Source organism: Antedon mediterranea, chromosome 9 (genome assembly GCF_964355755.1).
Source record: "Antedon mediterranea chromosome 9, ecAntMedi1.1, whole genome shotgun sequence".
Classification (NCBI taxonomy): domain Eukaryota; kingdom Metazoa; phylum Echinodermata; class Crinoidea; order Comatulida; family Antedonidae; genus Antedon; species Antedon mediterranea.
The window spans coordinates 21,134,526-21,153,011 of NC_092678.1; the positions used below are offsets into that span (position 1 = coordinate 21,134,526).

Here is an 18,486-nt window from a genome sequence, read left to right on the forward strand (position 1 = left end):
TGTGATCATTATCTGTCATCTCCATCATGATTACTGTATCATTATTATTATCACAATTATTGTTATTTATTAACAACATATTTATGAATCGACATCATTCATCATAATCACAAATATTAAAAGTTAACTTTTTCATCACTATCTTTATCATGAAATATATCATTTTGTTATCAGTATCATACTCACCTTCATAATCTTCACAAACATTTTTATCGCTATCATCATCAGACTACATTTCAACATCATTTATCAACTCAGTTATCATGATCAACATTATTGCCATCATATCATCCTTATTGTTAATATTATCAACATTTATATTGTTATCATAAATAATCATCACAAAAAAATCAACTTTCTCATCAACTCCATTTATTAGAAATACAAAATTTGATTTCAATCATACACAAAACTAAAGTATATCTTGTTTAATCACAATTTTTTCATTGTTGTTTTTTTTCTTTTTAATCTAAATCGAGCACACATCATACTTAATTATCTCAATTAATACATTCAAAAGTTGATCTGATTTACATTAATTGTGTTGAGTAACTAGGCTTAATCACTGTAAGTTAGTCATTAGTGGATTAACCTAAAACAATATTTTTAGCCAGTTCTACAGATCGTGTCAATTTAATAGTTATGGTACAATCAGTTATTTTTAACCACATGACGTTATAAAATTATGTATTTGAGAATTTTCAATTACCTTCGTTGATGACAAATAATGTTTATATTGCCTCTCTTATATCTTCCTTTCTACTGGTGACCATAATTAGGCCATTATGAGAAATGTTTATTTATTTTTAACGTTGCATTTATATTTTAACTTTTTAATTTATTTTAAATAAAAAAATTATATATTGTTTTCCCTGAAAAAAATAATATTATTTTATTATGTTATTCTATTTATTTTCTTTCGTTGTTCATGTTTTTGGGATATTATAACATTTTTATTTATTTTTAACATTAAATTTATGTTTTAAATTTAATTTATTTTTAATATAAAAATTGTATATTGTTTCCCTGAAAAAAATAATTTGAAAATATTATTTTGTTTATTCTTTCTTATTTCCCTTTATTGTTCATGTTTTTTTTAGGAATGCCGTTAATAGAGAAAACATCTTTAGATTAGATTAAGAAAGTTAATCATTTTATCATGTGTCATTTAAAAGAGATTATCCCAATGACTAGGTTTTTTCCCATTTTTTAATTTGATTGGATAAACTTTATGATTAGTAATTTATTCAATAAAAGAAATAATTTACTTAGTGACATTTTATTGGTTTTATATAATTCTATTTAAATAGATTAGCCATGGATTAATTTCAGATTATAGTAGGATTAACTTTGGTTTATAATGAACAGATTAGGAAAAGGTATAGGACATACACCCCATTAAAAGATTTGGGTTGTATGGATATTAGAAGTGTAGCAGTTGTGAGAAAGTAAGAAAATCTGGAAAATGGGTAGGTTTACGTGGTTTACATGGTTTATAAAGTTTTAGATTTTTTGAAAGAGACATATATGGACATGATGATGTCATATCACTACCATATTTGGGCATGTTACACTTTTTTGTCAAAAAGTTTGGTAATGTAAAACAGAGCTTTACATAAAATATTGTTTCCAATTCTATAATTGGTAAGTTATGTGCTAATGAATTGTGTTGCATTTAAAAAAATTTAAATTATTTTTGTATTTTAAATAGGTAACCACTACGGTACCCCTAAGCCACCAGCAACACCGGACGCATCAGTTCCATCCACGCCACAGAAGCAACCAAACCCCACAGAGAACAACCCAGACCACCGGCCTGGGGCAAGGCCATCGTCCCAAGGCAAGAGACAGAGGAACAAATCCAGCATAGAAGCAACTACGTTAAACTCAAAGATGGTTGATGAAGCAGAACAAAAAAAGCAAGAAGATGTGGATAAACGTACGACTGAACTTGGTCTGCTACCCCCGGACTGGGAGGTAGCATTTACAGACCAAGGGGATATGTACTTTATCAAGTAAGTAGTGTTGTTATTAAATACAGTACTCCTATTAAGGGGAAACACCTTCGGGACCCAATAAAATGTCTTCATTTGTGAGTTGATAGTTAATTTCTTTTCTTGTTTATACTGGGTAATCTTCCAATCATGGTTACCCCAGAGTGCTCATTACAGGGCCAAGATCAGCATACCATGGAAAATCTAATCTTTTTGAAAAGTATACCAAGTTATTTATCATGCACTAGTGTATGTATGTATGTATGTATGTATTTATTTATTCTGTCTTTATACTGAATGACACTTTTCAATGCTAAAGCATTGATTTCCAAAGTGGTTCTGTAGAGAACATTAACAATTATATAATAGAAATAATTCAGAATCAAAGGCAACTAACACAGTAATTTACATATGACAAAACAGCTTTATGAGAAACTACCAGAGAAATTAAAATTCTGTTTAAATTTTTTGAAATACTTACTTAAATGGATTAAATAATACAAATTAATTAAATTGCTAAGAATTGCTATTTTTATGAATGAAATTTGTTTTCAAGATTAGTTTAACAAAACTAATTGGTGGTGGTTTATGGTGGCTTAATCCAAGTGTATACTTAAACTAGTTGCCTTTCTATTATATAAGATGAATAATGAATTTGCAGAATTGAATGAAACCATGACCAAATGATGTCATCAATTAATGATGTAAACTTGTAATAATTATTATAGATTTTTTTAAAGCTACTGTATATAAAAAAAAAAGCAGCTACTGTATATAAAAAAAAAAGCGGCTACATTATACAATACTAATAGATAGATGTTTAGGACAAACACACATGAACAATCATTTTATTTAGAAGATCAGGTGTCTGCCCTCTGTTGATTTACTGTACACCAAAGGAACAGGATATTGTTTGTTTTGTGGTGCTGTAGCTTGGTATTAAACATGCTATCAATCATAAGGTCCAGGGTTCAATCCTTACTTTATTCCAAGGTTGTAACAACTGTTTCTACTCCACATAAGCATCAAGTGATACTTCAAGTTAAAAGCAGTTTTTCCATAACTTTGCAATTTGTTGTCTTTGCAAAATTCAATTTCTTTTTATAAAAACATCAAACCAAGATATGGATGCTATAAAGATGTTGCACAGCCATAACATTTTTATATTTGATCACATGATTGTGAACATGCATACTAAACATTTTAAAAATTAGGTTAAAGTAACGGAAAATTTCTGTATGCCATTAAAACAAAAGACGATAAAAACATGATTGTGAAAAAAATATCTACCAGCCAATTTCTCAAACAACATAATAGATTATTGTGGTACATTAGAACTAAACTAATAATAGATTGTTAGGATTGTTGTGGCACATTAGAACTAACGTATTAATAAAACGGTTATAGAGGGGTGTTATAAATCACACAACGAGGAAACAAATTAAATCCGTAACACAACGAAAAGGTGGTAAGCAGAAAAGCAGATCTTTCCTACTGCTTTACATCCTGCAGGAAAAGGCTTGGCATCTGGAAAACCCTTGACTACACTACGTTTATATGTTTCATCATACTTGTTTATGATATCTTTGTTGAAAATTCTATTCGGATATATTTTTCTTCTTTAATTTCGGTAAGTGATGTTGGAATGCTCTTATTGGGTACATTTAGCTTTTCATTGGCCATTATGTTATTAATATATCCTCGCTAGGAACCTGAATGTAGTTATTGTATACCAACCTTTAGTGAATTTACAATACAGGTATTCCCATGTAGTCGAACCGTACCTGATGATTAAGTCATACGTTAAGTTATCGCTGCAGAACTTTTCACGAAACTCTGGATTTTTACCTTCAGCTTTGACCCTCCAGCGAAATCAATTTTTGGTTTTTAAATTTACAAATGTTCTCAATTTTCATCTAATTCTTAGACAGGACTACTAATATAAGACTATTGGATTAATCTAAAGGGAATTTGTAGGAGTATATGTACCCATAGAGATGTTATAGTTCACTATAATATCTCTATGATTTACCATATACAGTACTGTATGTCTAAAGTATGGCAAGTCATATGGTGTCTCTATGATGTACCATATACAGTACATGTCTAAAGTATGGCAAGTCATATGGTGTCTCTATGATGTACCATATACTGTACAGTACTGTATGTCTAAAGTATGGCAAGTCATATGGTGTCTCTATGATGTACCATATACAGTACTGTATGTCTAAAGTGTGGCAAGTCATATGGTGTCTCTATGATGTACCATATACAGTACTGTATGTCTAAAGTGTGGCAAGTCATATGGTGTCTCTATGATGTACCATATACAGTACTGTATGTCTAAAGTGTGGCAAGTCATATGGTGTCTCTATGATGTACCATATACAGTACTGTATGTCTAAAGTGTGGCAAGTCATATGGTGTCTCTATGATGTACCATATACAGTACTGTATGTCTAAAGTATGGCAAGTCATATGGTGTCTCTATGATGTACCATATACAGTACTGTATGTCTAAAGTGTGGCAAGTCATATGGTGTCTCTATGATGTACCATATACAGTACTGTATGTCTAAAGTATGGCAAGTCATATGGTGCCTGGGTATAAAAAATTACATAAGTAGGATCATACTTGGGCATGTGATTACTCAAGTTATAGTACCGTATACAATTCCGAACAACAAGTAATGTGCAGAATAATGCATTTTTTTGTGTGTGAATTTCTTTCTTATTATGAATGGATATTGCATAACACTTAAAGATAACAATAGTCACAAACATATCTTGTTGGAAGTTCTGTTATTTATTTTTTCTCCAGCCATCCCTTTTACTATATTACTTTATTTGATGAGGTATTTTAAAACACTTCCACAAGTTGTACTTAAACTTCTAGAGTCCCAATCAAACGAAAACAACATTTTTCTTCTAATTTTGTCTTAATAGCAGATACTGTAATTTGCCAATAATTGTCTCTTACAAAAATATTTTGTTTATTTGATATGAATACCATTTACTTTTTATTATTTTCTAGGAACTAAGTTTTATATTTGGCAAATTTTCTTAGAAATTAGTTTTTCATTCATTATTCATTGTTTTCAGATGTTTTTCTCATTTCAATTAACATAGTTTTGTCAATGTATAAATCAGACATTTTTAGTGCAAGAATCTGTAAATTAAATTAACCATAAGACCCAATTTTAATGTGATTCTATCTCAATTAAAATGGACCTGAAATGGACTTTCGATTTTCAAGAAATTCACTTCACTGTTATTTAAATGTATCAAATTAACACAAACCCATACAAATAAAAACAAAATGTATAGTATTTTGAGTAAAAACGAAATTTTAAGATACCATGGTAAATTAGCGAAAATTACTCACGCCATTGCAATATTCTATTTCAACAGCCGTCGGAAGCCTTTATATTCACGACGTCACATATACACACACAAGAGAGCGTGTATGCCGCCCGATAGTCAGTGATTGATTGACGGCCTGGAAAGATACCCAAAGCGTTGACACTAATACTAATTTATTCAATATCTAATGTTGTTGAAATATAGGTCCCTAAAATGTACTTCGTTTGTTCTAAAACCCGAATTTAGAAGGCCTACCTCCCAAACCTTTACTAGGCTAGGCCAGCGCGCGGAGTCGATCCACCACTCACATCATGCGGCGAGGCTCCGTTTCATGTGCATCCAAGGACCAAAGCGATATCAACAACTTGCTGCGCTCATTGTCAAGACAAAGTAAAATATGAATAAAATTCGTTTTCGAACTGCCTGATTCGTGACAAATAAATTATCATCTCATATTACTAATTTAATTCTGTTAAACTAAAAACTAAAGAAACTAACACATTTTAGCAGTATAAATTACGAACGATATATACAAAATACACGAACGGAAAATATGGATACGCATCATTGCGCACGGAGCTGTATCCCGGACAACGTTGCCAGGCCAACTTCGGTATTGCCAGAAAAAAAACGTTGATTTTAAGATTTTAAATCGTCATTTACTCGCTGAATAACCGTTTATACGGTAATAATTTTATCTAAAAAAATTCTAAATACGTTTCTGCAAATGCACAAGCATTTTTTAGAAAATACTCCATAGATTTCAAGAGTTATAGCCAAAAAACTGCAAATTGTCCATTGGAGGGATAGGAATATATTCGCAAAGTGACATCACCCGCGAATTTTTTTGATTTTCAAATGGGGCTTTCCCCAAAAGGGCCAATTTATATTTTGTAACAATATACATTCTAGCAACACCTAATAGCCCCCAAAACATCATTCTAAAATGAAAAAAAATCGAAAATCCATTTCAGGTCCATTTTAAGTAATGACAAAGAGTTGTCAAATGTTTTTCTTTAAAAGAGTTCGAGGAACCAGAACCTGGTGGCTTGAAATTGTAGGATTATGGTTAATGTGAAAAAAACTTTTCTACGTATCATTATAAGGAGTGAGATTATCAAAATTACTTACAACTCTTCTTAACAATTTTTTCAATCTTCTATCAACTAAAAGTCGTAGTTAGTCATGTCTCGGGTCACATTCTATGGTCACCGTACAGATAGGCTACTACATCAGTCTATGAATGGATGACTAGTTGGTGACAATAACGCTAGTTGGTCATACCCAGTACCGTTTTGATTTTACGATCATTCGGGAAACCACCTCACGACGAGATTATTAAAATTACTTAACAAAACAAATTCATTTTTATTTTAAGTTAAAGATATTATTAAAAACATTTGTTTACATTTTTTTTAATATGCCATATGTTATGTTAATACTTATTAACTTCAAACAAACAATGGATCGGAAAAAAAAATTATTTACCTGAATATTTGTAATTTAAAACTTTAAAGTTGTCTGTAAAGCTTGGTTCCCACTAGCGACGGAACACAAGGACGTAACGCAACGCAAGTGAATTGACCAATCACAAGCGATGGCTTATTCGCTTGTGTTGTGATTGCTGTCTATAACTTTGGTTGTCATTGGTTAAAACGCTTGCGTTGCATTTCTGTCCTTGCGTTACGTTCTAGTGGGAACCAAGCTTTAGGCAGTGAGTTTTTGGTTAAATTTTAATTATTTTGTCTTTTTCCAAGTGAAAACAATATTTTTGTTCTTATTTCTCTACGGAAGTGAATAACTTGATTAAAACTACAAAATGGCCTATTAAAGTCTGATTTTATTCATCCTTCTGTTTCATCTTTAAGTCAGTTTTAAATAAATTAAGCACTTTTTTTTTAATCTGAAATTATCAAGTCCTTTCCATAAGATTGGTTTAGTTGAAATTGTACATTTTCAAAATACAGCTTGTACAAATACATGTCCTTTCAAATTTATTTTTTTATCAAATAAATTGTTTTATCTCTCCACTGTATTTTTTTTATTTTGAAAGAAAAAGATATCAGTATATTAAATTATTTTGACTGGTTATTATTTGATTGTGTCAATTTTCGCATGATACCTGGCCTCCGCAATAACAAAATGACTCAGAATTCAGAATGTTGCTGTCAGGTCATCGACTTCATCTACCTGTTAGAGCATTACCTGTCCTTCCTGTCTGGCTGTCCAATATAGATATTGAAACAAGCCTAAAATGGAAACAAACACAATATTAAATTCAAAGCTTCAGGGGAAAAGCTAAATTTTTATTTTGTAGATACAGATATTCTTGGTAATTAGTCGATATTTAAATTAAATATATATATGCCCCTCTGGTATTCATGTCCTTGTATAGGATTCCTTTATCCAAATCACATAGTATACCCTTATATAGGAATCGCATGACCTTATATGGGGATCGTATATCCTTATTTAGTTATCGCATATCCTTATTTAGTTATCGCATATCCTTATTTAGTAGTATCATATCCTTATTTAGTAGTATCATATCCTTATTTAGTAGTATCATATCCTTATTTAGTAGTATCATATGCCCATATATAGTTTTCCTAAGTAATCTTATGGCAGTGAACACACATTCTAATATAAACATTAATAAGTTTACATAAACAAATATTTAAAATAACAAATTTATCTGATATTTTTGTAATCACAAAACATTGTTTTATTTATTTTTTTCAACGTTGATATTGCAAAAGTGTTTCTTGTAATGTGAAGGTTTTACTATGCATAAAAACGCAAATGCATTCTGTTTGTAGTAGTTATAAAATTGGATACAAATTATAAATGCAAATGTTAAATTTTCAGTTTACAAATGTGTTTTGAATATTTTCACGTACTTTCATTACAAAAAATGTACACACTAACTAGATTTAAAATGATCAGTAGTTTTACTGGTTAATTTTTACAAGATTTTCTACACAATTGTTTGCATGTCCTTTTAACTAAAGGATTTATCTCAAATGAAATAACATGTGAATTGAATTATATATTTATATTTTTACCGCTTTTTTAGTCACGTTACAGAGTCGACACAATGGTTGGATCCAAGGCTGGAAATGAAACGAAAGAAAGATCTTCTTGAATGCCAAGATGATGGTAAACACTTTTTTTAGTAAACAAATTTATAATAACGTCTGTCTGTCTGATAATAAATTTATTTTTCTTTAATCTATTTATTTCTAATTTAATTTTCCATCTTAATATCCTCAAATTAATAAAGATACAACTTAAGGATCCTTAATAGAAGAGTTTGCCTTTGTTAAAACCTACATTTCCATTTTACAAAAATGTATCTCCTGAACAGGATGGGTTGTACTGTAACAACCTGAATGTGCTGCAAACCAACAGCTTGAAATCCTATCCAACGGGCATCATTTAGAGAAAAAGCAAGATAGATCTTTCTCACACATAAGTTTAGTGCTCACTTTTTCAGTGCATCTAAAATTTTTTTAATAATCATTTGCAAGATACAATTTTGTGAGAAAGATGAATTAAATCGAAATGATACAGATTCAAGTTTCTTTTGTATTTTATTGCAGAATTACCGTATGGATGGGAAAAAATAGATGATCCTCAGTTTGGTTGCTATTACATAGAGTAAGTTATTGTCCAATAAAAACATTTAACCTTTATATAGAAATAGGAATTGTGTATCCTTATATAGGAATCATGTATCCTTATATAGGAATCATGTATCCTTATTTTGGAATCATGTATCCTTATATAGGAATCCTAGCTGTATCTTTATATAGGAATCCTGTATCTTTATATAGGAATCGCATATACCAATATAGGAATCATTCATCTTTATATAGGAATCATATATCCTTATATAAGAATCATTCATCCTTATAAGGAAACACATATCCTTATTTAGTTATCATGCCCTGATTATTAAACACTTTTTGAGATTTTAATTTATTCTTCCTTAATTTCAAAGTCTTTATATTTTCGTAAAAATAACACCTGGATTACATGTTGCACGGCCTTATTTTTAGCAATTAATATAAAGGCATGCGAAAATAAATGGCTTCAAGATATTACCAAACATTGTGAATCATTGAAATTTAAATCAAATTATCGCAAAATGATCGAGAATTAACGATGACTACAATTAATTTAATTAAACCAAAATGTGCTTGAATAAGATTCCCATAGCATTAGTAAAAATAGCCAATTATTTATAAGTGGATTATGAGAATAGGCTCATGACAAAGCACTTTGCTCTTATTTCATATGTTTTATATTTTCTTCTTCCAAAACAAACACAAACATTGAATTATAGAGGGGGTAATTTTACCAATATGAAAAACCGAAACGTCAATTATATCAGGGATCATAGAGAATTATAAGGTGTCAAAAACAAAAGGGTGAGGCGGAATACAGTATATTTTTAGGTATAGATTTCTCGATTGGGTGCAGGGTTAGGGTTAGGAAATTAGGCTAGGTAGAAATTCAGGTATGAAACTTTTTGTTGTTTTTTTTTAGCCAATATTGAAAAGTGCACTGAAATTACTCATTTTTTATGATTCTCTTTTCTTCAATAGTCACGTTAACAGAAGAACTCAATATGAAAATCCTGTAGTACAAGCTAAGAAAGAACAAGGCAAATCGTCAACGTTACCGAGAACTAACAAGAAGGGCAAGACACCGCCCCCTCCCCCACCCCGAACAGTTAGCGAGGGTAACATATCTTCAAAAGCCACCTCTGCAAAACAGGCCAACGGACCAGTGGAGACTGAATCGGCGTTTACCCCTACTATGTCCCCTACAGGTAGTGGAGTGTATTTTTTTACTCTTTTACTCAATATAGTAAAGTACACTGTCAAAATGGCCCTACTGCAGCAGTTACTGCAGTAACTACAGTTTTCTTTTATATCAGATGTTTTGCCCTACTCTGACATAAATTGTGATTCATACTAAATACAAAAAAATCTTAAATTTAATTTTCGGGTGCAACTTGAGCCCACAAACTTCATTGTACTAGGTAGCACCTGGTGTTCATACCTAGACCACCAAGCTTACCATGATAGCTAGGGTTTAATTCAAGACCAAGGAAGCAGCGTATACTGCACCAACAGGATAATAAAATGAAAAGTGATATTTATGCTCATAGCATAGAAATGAACTATGGAAATGTGTTATGAAGCTAGCCTAGAAAGTTTAGAAGTTTGAGTCCAGAAGGTCTAGGAGTTTGCGCCTAGAAAGGATAACGGCTTGAACCTTTAGAATCTAGGAGTTTGAGCCTAGAAAGGATAACGGCTTGAACCTAGAAAGTCTAGGAGTTTGAGCCTAGAAAAGATAAATGTTTGAGCCTAGAAAGTCTAGGAGTTTGAGCCTAGAAGGAATATAGGCTTTAGCCTGGAAAGTCTAGGAGTTTAAAAAAGATAGAGGCTTGAGCCTAGAAGGAATATAGGCTTTAGCCTGAAAAGTCTAGGAGTTTAGAAAGATAGAGGCTTGAGCCTAGAAAGAATATAGGCTTGAGCCTGGAAAGTCTAGGAGTTTAGAAAGATAGAGGCTTGAGCCTAGAAAGGATAAAGGCTTGAGCCTGAAAATCTAGGAGTTTAGAAAGATAGAGGCTTGAGCCTAGAAAGGATAAAGGCTTGAGCCTGAAAATCTAGGAGTTTAGAAAGATAGAGGCTTGAGCCTAGAAAGGATAAAGGCTTGAGCCTGGAAAGTCTAGGAGTTTAGAAAGATGGAGGCTTGAGCCTAGAAAGAATATAGGCTTGAGCCTGGAAAGTCTAGGAGTTTAAAAAAGATAGAGGCTTGAGCCTAGAAAGAATATAGGCTTTAGCCTGGAAAGTCTAGGAGTTTAAAAAAGATAGAGGCTTGAGCCTAGAAAGAATATAGGCTTGAGCCTGGAAAGTCTAGGAGTTTAAAAAAGATAGAGGCTTGAGCCTAGAAAGAATATAGGCTTGAGCCTGGAAAGTCTAGGAGTTTAGAAAGATAGAGGCTTGAGCCTAGAAAGAATATAGGCTTGAGCCTGGAAAGTCTAGGAGTTTAGAAAGATAGAGGCTTGAGCCTAGAAAGGATAAAGGCTTGAGCCTGAAAATCTAGGAGTTTAGAAAGATAGAGGCTTGAGCCTAGAAAGGATAAAGGCTTGAGCCTGGAAATCTAGGAGTTTGAGTCTAGATAGAAAGGATACTGTTACTTGGGAATCGGAAGAAAGATTCTTCACTGACGTCCAATGATTGATTGGTGTGAAAAATAGTTTTGAATGATGATATTTTACAAATGGAGCCGAGGAGTCTTATTTTCATTTCCGTGTCGTCAACATAATAGCATTTTGATTAAAGTGATTAAATTGGCTGAGGTATTGGCTATCATTAACGCTCTCTCAACTAACTTGTAACATATTATTATCGTCAACTTACTCAGTCTGGTGACTTTATCCACACCTTTTGAAAAAAAAGTCTTTGGTTTTTTTGGACATTTTTATTACATAATTTTAGATTCATAATTTAAATTACACAACAAATAAGATTTCTTGCTTACTTACTAACATTAGTTACATTTTTCTTTTCTACTTGTTTTTTTACTTCGATTTTCATTAAAGATGTACTGTCTCTAAACCACCGCCTTTGATAAATAAAGATCATTTTAATTTCTTATACAAAACTGGATCTAACACTGATAACACTGTATTTTAAGGAAATATTTGTCTTGAAAGGTGAAATATAATTATTTATTTGAAATATTTTTTTTTTTTTTTGAAAAAGTGAATAACTTTCTTAAAGCTACAAAATGGCTGATTCAACATTTTGTGGGATGATACATTTCTTTCTTTCTTTTATTCAATTTTTCACACAATAATAATACAAGTTATGTGAAACACTGATAACAGGTATCATAGTAATAAACAATAAGGTAATCAAACTAATTAAAACAAATATATAGAGATACTTAGTACTTTAAAAAAACAAAGATTACATATTATTAGAGGTTTGGATTAGCTTTTACGGATTAACAATAGGAATAGATGTTTTTGATTAATAAGATCATTATCTCTTTCAACAGCTTCAGAGTGGAGAGCAATGTTCACCAGTAATCCTAATGAGCTGAAAGGCACCAGAATCAAGACCACCCTTCTCAAGAGCAATAGAGGCTTTGGCTTCACCATCATAGGTGGAGATGACCCTGAAGAATTTCTCCAAATTAAAAGTGTGGTAGAGGGTGGTCCTGCTTATGATGATGGTGTCTTACAAATGGGTTAGTAAATTAGTTTAATTTGTTAACTTCCTCAGTATTTAAGTGTGTACCACTATAAGTATCAATCATTTAAAAAACTATCCTGCTAGCAGCAGCATCATCATCGTCATCATCATTACTGCATCATTGTCATCATCATTACTGCATCATCGTCATCATCATCAACATTATCATCATCATCGCCATCGTCATCATCATCATTGTCATCATCATTATCACCACCATCATCATCATTATCTCCATCATCATCATCACCGTCGTCATCATCATCATTATCACCGTCGTCATCATCATTCATCATCACCATCATTATCACCATCATCAACATCATCGTCATCGTCATCATCATCATCATCAACATTATCATCAACATCATCATCATCATCGTCAACATCATCATCATCATTATCTCCATCATCACCATCGTCATCATCATCATTATCACCGTCGTCATCATCATTATCATCATCACCATCATTATCACCATCATCAACATCATCATCATCATCATCATCAACATCATCATCATCAACATTATCATTATCATCATCACCATCATTATCGTCGTTGTCGCCGTCGTCGTCACCATCGTCATCAACATCATCATCATCATCGTCAACATCATCATCATCATTATCACCATCATTATCAACATCAATATCATCATCATCATTATTATCATCACCATCAATATCATCATCATCATTATTATCATCACCATCATTATCACCATTATCACAATCGTCGTCGTCGTCGTCGCCGCCGTCATCATCATCGTCAACATCATCATCATCATCGTCAACATCATCATCATCATCGTCAACATCAACATTATCATTTCTACCAATACAGTCATTATTATTAATATTGTCATCAACTTGAACTGGTCTCAAGTCTGTAAATTTTATTATTCATGTCATTGTTTTTTTTTAGGTGATGTTCTTGTGTATGTAAATGACACGTTAGTATTAGGTTTCACCCATCATGACGTGGTCAAAATGTTCCAAGCGGTTCACCCCGGAGAGCCTGTTGATCTAGATGTTTGCCGTGGTTATCCATTGCCGTTTGATCCGGAAGATCCTTATACACATGTAGTACCGAATTCAAAGAAACCGCAAAATGAAAAAAGCAGACAGGAATTTGACAATGTTTCACACACCAGTATCAGTAGCCAGGATCATCCCGACGATTCACGTTATTCAAAATATAACGACGTGCATAAATCATTACCGGATCTTTCGCAAAAACACGCGCCAGAGGAACTGAACAAACGTGCGAAGACCCCCACGCCGGGCAAGCAGGGTTACATTGATCCGCAGGTGTCTCCCGAGCATCGAGCTAGTTTAGAAAAACGTGATTTCATAGACATTGGCGTCACGAAAGGAAACATGGGATTCGGTTTCACGATAGCAGACAGTCCATATGGCCAAAAGGTCGGTATTGATTGAAGAATTGAATTATAAGATTAAATAGAAACTTTAATGAAAGTGAAAAATGATATAATTCAAAACTATCAAATAAAGAAGAATAGCAATTCAAAGAAATAAATATTCCTAGAATTACACTTTATATTACAATTCTAAATTAAATATGTTGAAAGAATTTTAAATTGCCAATATGAAACTGAGATTATTAAGTATACCAGTATCAATCGGTTTTGAAAAGACGTAATCTTTATATTTGTTGCTAACATAGCGTAAGGGGACCATTTCAAAATTATTCTACTATGTTACTTTTTGTATATAAATCCTTAAAATTTCCCCAAAATGTGTCAAAATTATTTATTTTTAGCTCTCATAGACTATAAAGTCAAGTACTACATCCATAAATATCTTTAACTCTTCAATTAACTATAAATACGTTATGTTATCTTCAAATTCTTGCTTGTTTGCTTTGTATCAGGTGAAACAGATCCTCGACAGCGAGCGTTGTAAAACTTTACGTGAAGGCGACATTCTTATGGAGATCAATGATGAGTATATTCGAGACCGACCACATACGTACGTTGTTAATCTTCTGAAGAACTGTCCCAATGGGGTTGAAGCAGCGCTTGTCGTGCAAAGAGGAGGTGAGTTTCTTTATTTTTATTATCAATGTATGTACAGTAGTTTAGATTGACTTTTTGTGGTGTAATGTTGAGACTTTTGATTTTGTGAATCTCCGAACCTTTGTATATTCTATAAGAGTCATTATCAAACTTCTCAAAAGAGGGCAGTACAAAGAATGATATACTACTGCCCTCTTGTGCCATGTATTTGATATTCCAAAGTTTTCAATTTTGTAAATTAAATCTCTGAGCGTAATAGTCTAAAAGAAAACAGTGAAAAAAAGTTAATTCTCAAACTTGTCAAAAGAGGGCAGTACAAAGAATGATATACTATAACTGCCCTCTTGTGCCAAGTATTTAATGTTCCAAAGTTTTCAATTTTGTAAATCTCGGAAGAGAAAACTGTGCAAAAAAGTTCATTCTCAAACTTGCCAAAAGAGGGCAGTACAAAGAATGATATACTACTGCCCTCAAATATATTTGATGTATCAAAGTTTATTTCTGAATTTGTGACATTTGTTGAGAGAATTTTACAAGGAAATAATGTGATATTTTATGTGACATTGACAATGACATTTGTTGAATGTATGTGATGTGTTGGAATGTTGAAATACCCCTTGCTGTGAATTGTCTTTCAGGGTAAATTATTATCAAGTTTGTTATTTAGGTATTTATGACCCATGACTTTGTATGACTAAGTTCCTCGGTGGTTTACTTAATTGTCTATCTACAATTGTGTTGTCATTTTTTCTAGTACTTCGGCATTCAATACCTATACACATTAATTTTTAATTATTTAAATTTATGCAAAATTTCACAAACATTCTTGTCTACATGGAATTGTACTCTATTCATGCAAAAATTTAAATATAAAAGGGAGCCCTCTATGATTTATTAACTCATTCATTCAATATGCATCATTTTGGAATATTGTTATACTAGAACAAAGAAAATTGAAAAAAATTCTTATCAAACAGCCAAATCAACCAAATGTCTCCTTTCATGCTACTGTTAATAAACATCATCCATTGTGTTTTAAGTATTTGCAATAAAATACCATCATAAGGTCATAGGTCAAAGAATATTGTATCCTTAAAGAATGTTCGATGGAGGTGACATAACAAGTAGCAATAAACTGGGAAAGTTACCAAAAATTTGACCCATTTTCAGATATTCTACTTTAGTGGTATGCTTGTGCTAGCCTTCCTGACAATCCCAGTGTCCTAGGTTCAATCCCACCGACAACATTTCTTTATCATTGCCACAAAAAAAATTATAACTGTTGGAAAAAAAGCATTTCTTCCAATTCATGTACAGTGTTTTGCTTGTTGCGTGGTTGACAGAAAGGGAGAACAATTTTTAAGCAATTTTGTATTAATAAGTTTGAGGTCAAGTGATATTTAAGGTCAAGTCATTTAAGGTCAAGATCAACCAATCAACACTAAGATCTTTGTAGAGCAATGCAAATCTCTTTATAATCCTTCTTTATTGTTGTTTTCTACATTTTGGATGACCTCCGTTGTGGTTTGGTGTTAATTTGTGGTTGACTCTTAATTTCTTCGAAGTCTAGTTTAAGATTTTATCTCTGAACAAAATCAGAGACTTGAACAATATTTTCATTCAATACTATTTTAAAAAATGTTTCTAATATACAACAATAAATAATAGCATTGTTTTGAAAAATTTATGGAATTTTATCAAATTTTAATTGTTGACAAATATTGTAGAACAGCAGAATTTTATCAACACAGGTATTTGCAGACTCCAAAAATTGAATGAAGCACAATTATTTTAATTGTATTTAATTCACAACCAACAGAGATAAAACAAAACAAAGAATACAATACACATTATTTAAACAACTTTTACTATTATTTATTAAAAAATATGTAATCATAAACATTCAAAGTATTAACATTTAAAATAATTATAAACCTCTCTTGGTATACGTCTACTCGCCCAAAAGGTACATGAATTAAATTCATACAGCAAGTACAAATGACAAAAATAATATGTACATATAATAAATATAGGTTAAAAAACACTTTAAGTAATTTTATGTTATCAATATTAACAGTATAAAGCTTAGTCTACACTATCAAACTTTATTTGACAAACAAATGTGATGTGCCCATATATGGACATGATGATGTCATATCGCTACCATATTTAGAAATACAACTACCATATTTGAGCACATCACACTTGTTTTGTCATATAAAGTTTGATAGTGTAGACAAAGCTTTACTATTTAAGCATTATTTCCACATACACAAAAACTTGTACATAGAACTTGTTTATGTAATGTTTATTCCTCAGGTGACATGACACACCTTTGCACCTGGTCCATATTAAATATTAAAGTGCATTATTAATCCTACTGGAAGGAATGCTAATTCTTTATAGCAACTTAAGCCACTGAAAGTTAGAAGTTAGATTTTTATCTGTTCAAATTCATAGATCATGTTAAATTATTCCACTGCAGGAGTTACTGCAGTATCTACATTTGTTAATGCAATAATGTATGATTGTAATCTATTTAAAAGTTTTATCAGGCAGTTAACTGCAATAAAAGTGTGTACAATTACACACAAAAAGCCAGATATTACATAAAAGTTTAGTATTAAAAGTGCAGTAACTTACCTTATTAAAAAAAGCATTTTAGGATTTGATGAATACATTATTAATAATACTATTTCTCTCTCCACCCCCTTCATTCTGATTCATTAGCCAATCCACCTGCTTTTTGTCATTATTTTTATATGTTTCAAGAAAACATTTAATTAAAGTTATATATACAATTTCAGTTTATACAGTATTTCATAATTTCTTATTTCAACTGTCAATTTCCCAACACCAGTTTAAATAAATAAAGTTTTCAATTAGGTATACCTCCTTCCTACTTTTAAGTGGTTTAGATTATATAATTACTCCCTTTTCAGCAACACTGAAAATAAAACACACATGGGCCCCTGTAGAAAAACAACAATAGCTAGTTATGAAAGTAAACTTAAAGGTGTTACGACAGACAAAAATACCCTACGAGGCTTTTCTTAAAGTCGATTGCGTCCTCAGGCTTGATACACGTGAATAAACATTCCAATCTTTTTAGAACAGTTTAGTATTTGTCGTTGCACACTTGATTGTAAAGATCGCGTGTAAATTGAAATTCCTTTATTCGTATGACATCTAACGTGTGCCATGTAATTTATTTAATTTTGATTTAATTCGGTTTTTTTAAACATTTCTCTAGGATTTTTTTTTTTTTTTAGAACAAATTTTTTTTTATCATTACATTTTTTTTTTTCAACCATTATTTTTATTAAACAGAGTCAGAGACTTTTTTGTTATAACTTATAGATATTTACTTTTATCCAAAATTTAATTCATAGTTTCTATAAAATAGAGACCTTTTAGCTTAATGCTTTCTGCATTTAAATGATGATAAATGATTTTCATTTGATTTACAATGTATTTACATAAAACAATCATAAACAAACCTTGGAATTGCAGAGTCTGTCAATTCCTCCTCCCTGCTGATTCCACTCTCCTTTCACCTTGCCTGCACACCTGATGATGATGTCATATCACTATCATATTTGGGCATATCACTACCATATTTAGGCACATCACATTTTTTGTCACATAAAGTTTGATAGTGTTAGACAGAGCTTTTAGAGGCTTCCTGTGGTCTTTTGATTAATATTGGGCAAGTAAAAATTGTTTTAGATCAACTTGTAGACATTGCTTGCTAAAGGACAACTTTAAAATTTGTATTAATAAAGTCCAGAATATAAATTACTATGATAT

At 31.5% G+C, this 18,486-nt stretch overlaps 1 protein-coding gene across 6 annotated transcripts in view; it reads left to right on the forward strand.

Annotated features, from left to right (window-relative positions):
• The window catches only part of LOC140059608 (membrane-associated guanylate kinase, WW and PDZ domain-containing protein 3-like), a 99,676-nt gene that overhangs the window by 47,218 nt on the left and 33,972 nt on the right, over positions 1-18,486 (forward strand). For all 6 annotated transcript variants that reach the window (XM_072105581.1, XM_072105584.1, XM_072105583.1 and 3 more), the window contains 7 exons: positions 1,712-2,015; positions 8,434-8,516; positions 8,960-9,017; positions 9,968-10,194; positions 12,438-12,629; positions 13,563-14,062; positions 14,532-14,697. In XM_072105581.1, the coding sequence (XP_071961682.1) occupies positions 1,712-2,015; positions 8,434-8,516; positions 8,960-9,017; positions 9,968-10,194; positions 12,438-12,629; positions 13,563-14,062; positions 14,532-14,697 (1,530 nt within the window). The remainder of the gene's footprint in view (positions 1-1,711; positions 2,016-8,433; positions 8,517-8,959; positions 9,018-9,967; positions 10,195-12,437; positions 12,630-13,562; positions 14,063-14,531; positions 14,698-18,486) is intronic.